Source organism: Musca autumnalis, unplaced genomic scaffold, assembly GCF_047663935.1.
Source record: "Musca autumnalis isolate F117 unplaced genomic scaffold, ASM4766393v1 scaffold_3, whole genome shotgun sequence".
NCBI lineage: Eukaryota > Metazoa > Arthropoda > Insecta > Diptera > Muscidae > Musca > Musca autumnalis.
This window is the reverse complement of record NW_027411866.1, coordinates 111,643,401-111,653,675: the sequence shown is the minus strand read 5'-3', so window position 1 is coordinate 111,653,675 and position 10,275 is coordinate 111,643,401. Positions and strand designations below refer to the sequence as shown.

Genomic DNA, 10,275 nt, shown 5'->3' with positions numbered 1-10,275 from the left:
ATTGCACGTGAATGTCGCTTTCGACGATGAAGAAGAAAAATCATTTAATGTAAACAAATAGAATTTTTTATTTACAAAAATTATTTTAAAAGGAGAAAATTGGGAACCTTTATTCACTTTTAAAGATGCAATTGTTACGCTCCACATTGTCATTTCAAGAATAATTCGCTGAAGAAACTTGTTATTTATCATTGTCGTAAGTAGTCCCACTGAAGCAACATCCAAGAACAAGAGCATGTTTATTTTGGAGAGAATTAAAATGTTTTCCACAGACAAATTAAAAAATGTATATTTTTTTTAAGTAAACTGTCTTCTATTTAGGACTTTCTCCTACAGAAGGATTTAAAGCTCGATTACCCGAACACATATTATTCCAATATGTATTATTTTTTTCCCCAAACATCATATTTTTAGGAACTTTCAAAGACTATACGTAATCTCAGCATTCCCAGATCAACCTGCGGAAAAAATTTCTTAGTCTAGCCGCCAAAAGCAATGAGCAGGATCACTACAGCCGATCTTTGTTTTTTAATAAATTGCCCGGACTGGATTCGTGATCTATGATAAAAAAAATTCGGTTTGCCCATAGAAGAAATACAGTCTGTCGCAAAAGTTAGTATACACCGTTGAAACCAAAATGTATTAGGGATAAAAAGCACAATAACTTATTGAAATCAACGAACAATTAGTTTTATTTGATAGACAAGAAGGTTGTCTTCGGTAATAACATTTAAAAATGCGCAATATTTGCATACATTATCAAATGTACGGTTCGAATACCAAAATTTATGTCGCAAAAGTTAGTATACAACGGAGAATCCTCGTGGAACTGTGTAAAAAATTCCTGATATTTTTGAACAAAATTAAACTAAAGCCCTCGGCACATACGGTCCGTTGTGCGATGCGTTGCCCGTTGACAACAACAACCACATGAAAAATGTGTAAGTGATGCCAAGTTTGTTCTTGCAGTTTTCATGTGGTTGTTGTAACGCAACGCTGAACGCGCCGTATGTGCCGCGGCCTTAAATCTGTACTTAAGCTCATAAAGAGTATATTAATTGGTTTTTATGGCAGTTATAGTACTTATAGGTCATCTACAAATACAACAACTGTAGCGACAAAATTCCGGGTGTTATGTCCTGTTTATAAATTCTAAAGCCATGAAATGATCAGAAAAACTCTAAATTTTCAATATGGGGTGATTTTGATCGAGTTTCGACTTGTCTTGTTTGAAAAAAACGGGAATTTCTTGAAGGAAACCCATACTTTTGAGGCCATTGTCCTTCTAAAACATGTGATAATCCTTACACATAAGGACTTTCCTTTTGAGTTAATTTTCTCACAAATGTTGCCCCTTTTCGTATTCCCACCAAAAGTAAATAGTAGGAGAACCTGAAGATCCGTTGTAAGCCCTACAGTTATACTGTCCTACCGGCCTTTTAGCAGTATCGGACATGCTTCTCGTGTCCATAGTGTCTAATGTCTAATGAACTACTTCTTACTGATCCATTTAGAACACAGTTTTTCAAAACGTTTTTGCACAATCCATGCGTTATAACACCAGAGAAAACTCTGTATTAAAATTTTAAATTAGCTATCATATCCTTCTGTGGTGGTGGAGTATCACTGTAGGGCTTACACCAGAACTTAAGGTTCTCCTACTATTTACTTTAGGTGGGAATACGAAAAGGGGCAACATTTGTGAGAAAATTAACGCAAAAGGAAAGTCCTTATGTGTAAGGATTAAGGATTATCACATGTTTCAAAATTACAATGGCCTCAAAAGTATGGGTTTCCTTCAAGAAATTCCCGTTTTTTCAAACAGGATAAGTCGAAACTCGATCAAAATCACCCCATATTGAAACTTTAGAGCCTTTCTGAGCATTTCATGGCTTTAGAATTCATAAACAGGACATACACCCGGAATTTTGTCGCTACAGTGTTGTATATGTAGATGACCAATTTTTGTAGATTTTACGATCCAGTGTACGTTGGACTTGTCACTATAAGTACTATAACTGCCATTAAAACCAATTAATATACTCTTTATGATCTTAAGTACAGATTTAGTTTAATTTTGTTCAAAAATATCAAGAATTTTTTACACAGTTCCACGATGATTCTCCGTTGTATACTAACTTTTGCGATATAAATTTTGGTCTTTTTTGGATTCGAACCGTAAATTTGCTAATGTATGCAAATATTGCGCATTTTTAATTGTTATTACCGAAGACGACCTTCGTGTCTCTCAAATAAAACTAATTGTTTGTTGTTTTCAATAAGTTATTGTGCTTTTTATCCCTAATACATTTTGGTTTCAACGGTGTATACTAACTTTTGCGACAGACTGTATGTACATCTATATATATAAAATAGAAAAATGTTTGTTTGTTTGTTTGAAATTTATAGACTCAAAAACCGCTGAACCGATCTTGCTGAAATTTTCAGGGTATATTACTACATCGCCTGAAAGTAACATAGGCTATAAAAAGTTTCGAAATTCCGTTCTGATCCTGAGATATAGCATCAGAATCGGAGGTACCTCCAAAAAATTTAAACTTTGTATGCAAATATCTATAGAACGGTTACAGATACAGACTCCAAATTTGAAATGTGTGATGGATTTTAGCCTAAAAATAAATGTACCAAAATATATCGAAATCGGTCCAGATTTGGATATAGCTCCCATATATATTTTCGTCCGATTTCAAGTATTTGATATACCAAACACGCTATATATGTCCGATTTCCATGAAACTTGGAATGCGTGACGGAATGTGGCTTATAACAAAATGTGCCCAACTATATCGAAATCGGTTCAGATTTGGATATAGATCCCATATATATTTTCGTCCGATTTCAAGTATTTGATATACCAAACACGCTACATATGTCGGATTTCAATGAAATTTGGAATGTGTGACTAAATTTGTTGTAGAAATGAGTATGCCGAATTATATTGAATTCGGTACAGATTTGGATATAGCTCCTATATATATTTTCGGCCGATTTCATGTATTTGATGCACCCAACTCACTATGTATGTCCAATTTCAATGAAATTAGGAATATGTGACTAAATTTGTTGTAGAAATGAGTATGCCGAATTATATTGAAATCGGTTCAGATTTGGATATAGCTCCTTTATATATTTTCGGCCGATTTCATGTATTTGATGCACACAACCCACTATGTATGTCCAATTTCAATGAAATTTGGAATGTGTGACTAAATTTTTTGCAGAAATGAGCATGCCAAATTATCTTGAAATCGGTTCAGATTTGGATATAGCTTTCGGTCGATTTCATGTATTTGATGCACCCAACCCACTATGTATGTCCAATTTCAATGAAATTTGGAATATGTAACTAAATTTGTTTTAGAAATGAGTACGCAAAATTATATTGAAATCGGTTCAGATTTGGATATCGCTCCTATATATATTTTCGGCCGATTTCATATATTTGATGCCCCAAACACGCTATGTATGTCCAATGTGTAACTAAATTTGGTGTAGAAATAAGTCTTTAAATCGGTGTTGATTTGGCTATAGCTCCCATATTTATTTCAATGAAATTTGTGCGGTCTCTACGAGTATATCTATAACGAAGGAAAATGTTTGTACGTTTTTTGTTTGAAGTTTATGGACTCAAAAACCGCTGAACCGATCTTCCTGAAACTTTCAGAGTATATTACCACATGGCTTGAAAGTGTCACAGGCTATATAAATCTTAAAAATTCCGACCACATCTGGAGATATAGCCTCCAAAAACTGTAGACTTTGTATGCTGATATCTAACGAACGATTATCGATACAGTCTTCAAACTTGGTATGTGTGACGGAATTTGGTCTAAAAATAAATTTGCCAAAGTAATTTGAAATCGGCTCAGATTTGGATATATATGTATTTTCGGCCGATTTAATGCATTTGATGCATAAAACACGTTTTGTATGCCCAATTCCAATGAAATTTGGAATGTGTGACGGAATTTTTTGCAGAAATAAATGTTCCAAACTATTTTGAAATCGGTTCAGATTGGGATATAGCTCCCATATATATTTTCGGCCGATTTCATGTATTTTCTACACCAAACAGGCCATGTATGTTCAATTTTGACGGAATTGATCCTAGAAATTAGTTTGCCAAATTATATTGAAATCGGATCAGATTTGGATATACCTCAAATATATATTTTTGGCCGATTTCATATATTTTATGCAATAAACACCTTATGTTTGTCCAATTTCAATGAGATTTGAAATATGTGGCGGAAATTGATCTACAAAAAAATTTGTCAAATTATATTGAAATCGGTTCAGATTTACATATAGAATTTAAGGAAATGCACGAACTTACAAATCCATTGTTACTGTGGCAACTGAAGACGACGCGGTTAACTATCCAGTTGAATTCCTAAGTTCGTTGGATCTTCAGGCTTTCCACCACATAATTTAGTGCTAAAAGTTGGTGTTCCTATTATTTTATTAAGAAACATAGACCCACCTCGCCTTTGCAATGGTACAAGGTTAACAGTAAAAAAACTACATAACTATTTAATTGAGGCAACAGAAACGCCCTTCAATTTTAAAAGATTGCAGTTTCCTGTAAATCCCAAGGACAGACTCTTCGTGTATGCGGCCTAAATTTAGCATGTTCTTGCTTTTCTCATGGTCAGCTCTACGTTGCATTTTCACGTGTTTGTAGACCGGCCGATTTATTTGTTTACGCTCCTGAAGGAAAAACAAAAAAACATTGTATATCCTAAAGCATTACAATAAATACTTTACTTTATATTTTTGAATTTGATTTCTTTCTGATTTTAAAAAATCCGTAAAATTTCAAATGCATATCAATCTAAAGGGGTAGCGAAGCGCACCGGGTTCAGCTAGTATATGTATAAAAAATGATTTAAACTAAACATATCGTCAAAACTAAGGGATTTTTTGAACTTTCGGAGCCAATATCTCGGGAAGTATGGTCTCGCATGATATATATATATATATATATATATATATAATAATAATTGTTCCACAACATCCCATAGGGACAAGGGGGACTTCTCTCATATCAATGAGTGCACCCCGATTCATATTAGCTCAATGATATGGGACCTACAGTTTATCGCCGAGTCCGAACGGCGTGTCTAAGACACCACTTTTGTAGAGAAGTTTTACATGGCTGAAATACTCAGGAAATGTCGCCAACATTACTGAGGGGTATTTTGCCTCCGTTGAAAAGTGTTTTGATGTTGCCTGGCCGGGGAATCGAACCCACGACCTTATGTGTGCAAGGCGGGTGTGCATACCATTGCACCACGGTGGCACCCATATATATATATATATTGGCGGGATCAGCACTAGCCTGCTGATGGAACGGGCGGCCAAGCCTTCGACGGGACGACTAAGTGGAGGATTACGGGACTCCCAATTGAAGGATTGTTACTCAAAATTTGAAAAAAAAAAACATCTACACAATTTTCACATGTAATTCGAATAATTTCAGTTGAAATTCCAATTGAATTTCGAATTATTTCATTTGTAATTTGAATTTTTTTCATTTGTAATTCGAATAATTTCATTTGTAATTCGAATTTTTTCCATTTGTAATTTAAATTTATTCATTACAATTACAAGTGAAATGTTTCGAATTTCAAATAAAATAATCAAATTACAACTGAAATTCTTCGAATTACATGTGAAAATGGTGTAGTTCGGGAGCAAAAGTTCTTTATAGGGCAACAAAAACATTAAGGTGAAAACACAATGCATTTCTCATTGTGTTCTCACCTTAAGCTCGCATATGTGCTAGTGAAAATAGCGTTATAGCCCAGCAAACCAAATTCGGAATTCATTCTAATCCATTGAATTTAAACTTACATTTCCTATAATAAAAAGTTTTTTTTATTCATCATTTCAGAATAAAGAAGTAAATGTAAAAAATGAGAATTTGCAAACTTTGTAAGAAAAAGGCCGGTCCACAAGATGGTATCCGTTTTTTCTCTGCTCCAAAAGATGATGCGAGAAGATTATTATGGAGCAAAATTTGTGGTGTGGAACTTTCAAATGCATCCCGTTTATGTTCAGACCACTTCAATGAAGCACATATACTTCATTGCGGTAAACTACTTCCCACAGCTTTACCTACACTGCGACCAACTAAAATAAATGTAGGCCAGCCGCCCCCGCCTCAAAATGCCTTAAAAAGAAAGAGTTCTACACCCAATATGCCAAATTTGAATTTGGTAACAGAAAGTAATGGAAATTTGCGGCTTGTGGGCAAAACTCATATTACAATGTAATGAAACTTTTTTCTTTATTATTACTTTTAAAACATTTTAAATACAAGACTATTTTTTATAGAAAACGATTTGCTGTGAAGAAAACATCGCCAATATCAAATGGAGCTCAAAGTAAACTAATTACTGTTCCAAAAACGTCTAATTCAACACCAAGTAAACTTATTGCAGCTCCACGAACATTAAATAAAAATGAATGTAAACCACTTATTGTTCCAAGAATATCAAGGGAAATTCAAATTAAACAAATTGCTAGTGTGGAGAAAAAGATCGCAAAGGTTTTAATACCAAAACCAGATGAAACTCAAAGTAAACCAATTGGTGTTAAGAAAAGGGCGGAGAGTGTTTTAAAACCAATACCAAGTTCTGCTCCTGAAAAATCAAGTGAAACCCAAAGTGATCCAATTGGTGTTGACAAAGAGAAGTACAGAATTGTAGAACAAACGCCAGGTGCTTCTTGCGGAACATCAAATAAAACTCAAGGAAGCCCAAATTTTGCTGTTGACAATAATGCCGCTGAAGTTTTGGGAGAAACAACAAGTGAAACTCATATCGAACAACTTAATGTTGACAAAGTAACACCAAGTGCTGATTTAGAGAAATCAAAGGGAAATAAACTAATTGCAGCTGTTGAGAAAAAAGCCGCCGGAGTACTTATTCTGAAAACAAGAGAAACTCAAAGTGAGTCGACTGAAGTAGCCAAACAAGAACAAATAATTGTAAAACAAACACCAAGTGCAAATCTAGGAAAAACAAATGGAACTCCAAATAAACTATTGTCTTCAGTTGACAGGAAAAGCGCTGGTGTTTATATATTAAAACCAAGTGAAACTATGAGCAAATCAATTGGTGTTGAAAAACAGCAGGAGAAAGTTGTAAAACCCACACCAACAGTTTTTCCCACAAAACCAAATGTAACTCAAAGTAAATCCGTTACCGTTGTTGACAACAACGAAGCAACCGTTGTAATACTAAAACCAATTGCCACTAAAAAGAAGCCAAGTGATGTTGGTAAAAAAGGCATGGGTGGAAAAGTAATAAAAACTCCTGGAGGAACGGAAATTGTCTATGACAAAGGGGAGGATAGTGATTCTGATGGTAATTACTCGGATACTGAAGAACGATTAGTTTACACGACGGCCACAAAAATGCAACGTAAACTAATTAAGGATCAAAAAACACAAACAAGGTAGGTTGGTCTATAAGTAAAAATTAGTAGATTCTTGCATTTCTGGAACAGAGCAATATTTCTTAACAAATAAATACATTTAAAAAACTATTTATTTTTTTAGACCCATTGTTGTTGCCGCAGAATCCAACAAATATAGCGAAACGTTAAGGGCATTAAAAAAGGAAAATAAACAACTCAAAGAAGAAGTTGAAGAATGCAATATTGCCATAAATGCTATAAGAAAAATATTCACTGAAAATCAAGTAAGAAAACTAAAACAGCATAACAATAGTGTACAATGGCTGTGGCCAGAAGTTGCAAGTTCTTTGGCATTGTATGCCACCGGACCGAGAGCTTATAGGCATTTGCATCGTACAGGATTTCCCATACCGGCTCTATCTACTCTACAACGTTGGACTTCAACCCTGATACCAAAGGAGGGTCTATTGACGATATCAATAGATTTGCTCAAACATGATAGTTTCATGACAGCTGAAGAAAAATTTTGCGTTCTCTCATTTGAAGAAATGAAGGTATCAGGGGCTTATGAATTCAACTGTAATGATAATACCCTAAAGCAACCGCCAAATTCTGTTAATGTTGTGTTGGCTAGTGGCCTAAAAACGGCATGGAAACAACCTGTATACTTTGATTTTGATTGTCGGATAACTAAGGAAATATTGATGGAAGTTATATCAGCATTAAGTAAAGATGGATTTCCCGTGGTGGGTATTGTCTGTGATATGACACCTCTCAATCGTGAGTTGTTGAACGACTTGGATATAACACCGGGTGAGTATTATGTATATAATGAATCAATGGAATTGTGCAAGAGATACAACATCCACAAATTTTTATTTGGTCTGTTGTATTGATATTTTGTCTTCATTTTCTATTCAATCTTGTCTTTTAGAAAAACCATGGTTTTCACATCCTGTGAAAACGGAAGACAAAGTATTTACATTTCTCGATGTTCCAAATCTTTTAAAATGCTTACGGAATCAGTTTTTATATACCGGCTATATTATAAATAATCAAACAATAGATTCCACAATAATTCGGGAATTATTGAAATTACACAGAAAAAGTAACAGGCCTATTAAATTGCATCTGGTTGAAGAGCATCTTGTTATCAACGGCAAACCATGTAAGCCAAAACAAAGTTACAATATTACTGAAAGTTTAATATATAATGAAATGTGATTTTCAGGGACACAAGGAATGAAACCAGCTACACAACTATTTTCTAATACCACAGCAAATGCTTTGCGGAAATATTCTTCGTTGGGATTGGATTTTTACAAAGCCACAGAAACGGCAAATTTCATACAAATTGTTAATGACTGGTTTGATATTCACAATTCGTCATTGAAAAACTATTCGCAAGCAGGAAAGGTAAACCCTCCCCTTTAATGTGAAATGTGTTCCCCTTAAAAATTTTTTATTTCACTACTAATTTAGGAAGCATATGGCAAGAAATGGGAAATACAAAAGCCTATACTGGATAAAATGAATGAAGTCATGTCACAACCAATTGTTCCAAATAAATCCTCATTGGAATTCTTTCAACAAGGTATTCTTATAACCAATACTTCCCTGGAAATGATGTATCAGTATTTGAAAAAATACGATTTTAAACATATACTCACGCGTCGTCTTAATCTCGATGGAATTCAACATTTCTTTAGTATAATAAGAGGTAATGAAGGCGAAGATGTGTATCCATCACCAGACGAATTCAAAATTAGAATGCGTAAATATATATTAGGTAAGCTAAAGCCATTTTGTGTTATCATATAATTTGTATACTAAAGAATAGTATTTTTATAAAGCACGAAATACTCAACTTTTGTCGGGTAAAGCGTTTAGTGATTCAACGGATTTGATTAAACCGAAAAATCCTCCTGCAACAACACCTGAAGTGCCTAATTCTTTACAACCAACGCCTCCTAAAAAATCAAAAAAAGGTACTACCGCGAATGACAAGGATGTCATACAGCCATCGACGACAACGCCAAAAGATGATCTTGATGAATTTAACAGTTCAATTATAGAACAAATTCTTCGAGGGGATGTTTTTTAATAAGTTTCCATTAATATTTTTATGTTGCATTTTTCATACGCCCCATTTTTTTAATTTTCCTTGTTATTTTCCAATTTCTAGTTACCTTGAAATAATAAATAAATGCGTATTTAAAAGAGGAGCAAGTTGAATGTTTTCATTAAGCTCTGATCGGGACCAATTTTTTTCACAGGTAGGTCTCTCGTCACCCTGATCATTTATTATAACATTTATTTCGGAAGTCCATACTTCCCGAGATATGGGCCTCTGAAGTTCCTCTGAAGTTGTATGTAACTTCGCTATTTTTAAACGGATAATGATAATTCGGTACTATTGTAAAGCTTAATGAATATACTATAATATTTATATATTTTATTATAAATAGACGGCCTTCGGCCGGAGATTTGAGACTTTTTCCTATGTGCAGGTGCAATTCTAGGGATCGGGGACAAAATTTTCTTTAAAATCATACATTTTTGTCTAAATAGTCGGCCTTTAACAAGGGAATTTTCGGAACTTCAGAGGCCCATATCTCTGGAAGTATGGACTTCCGCAATAAATGTTATATATATTTGTGATCAGGGTGACGAAACCTACCTGGTCCGATCCAAGCCTAATGCAAACATTCAACTTATGCCATAAAAGAAAATACTAGATAATCGGACCCGCTGTCGGAAAAATCTGAACTCCATACTTCCCGAGATATGTGCCTTCCGAAAATTCCCTTGCTTGAAGGCCGGCCGACT

At 34.4% G+C, this 10,275-nt stretch overlaps 1 protein-coding gene across 1 annotated transcript; it reads left to right on the top strand.

Annotated features, from left to right (window-relative positions):
* LOC141397438 (uncharacterized) lies at positions 1-9,666 on the top strand. The gene is made up of 8 exons (XM_073973593.1): positions 1-196; positions 5,918-6,295; positions 6,361-7,485; positions 7,589-8,259; positions 8,381-8,614; positions 8,678-8,862; positions 8,929-9,235; positions 9,300-9,666. Exons 2-8 carry the CDS (start codon positions 5,940-5,942, stop codon positions 9,548-9,550), a joined length of 3,129 nt encoding a protein of 1,042 aa, XP_073829694.1. The 5' UTR covers positions 1-196; positions 5,918-5,939; the 3' UTR covers positions 9,551-9,666.
* Positions 9,667-10,275: the final 609 nt, after the last annotated feature.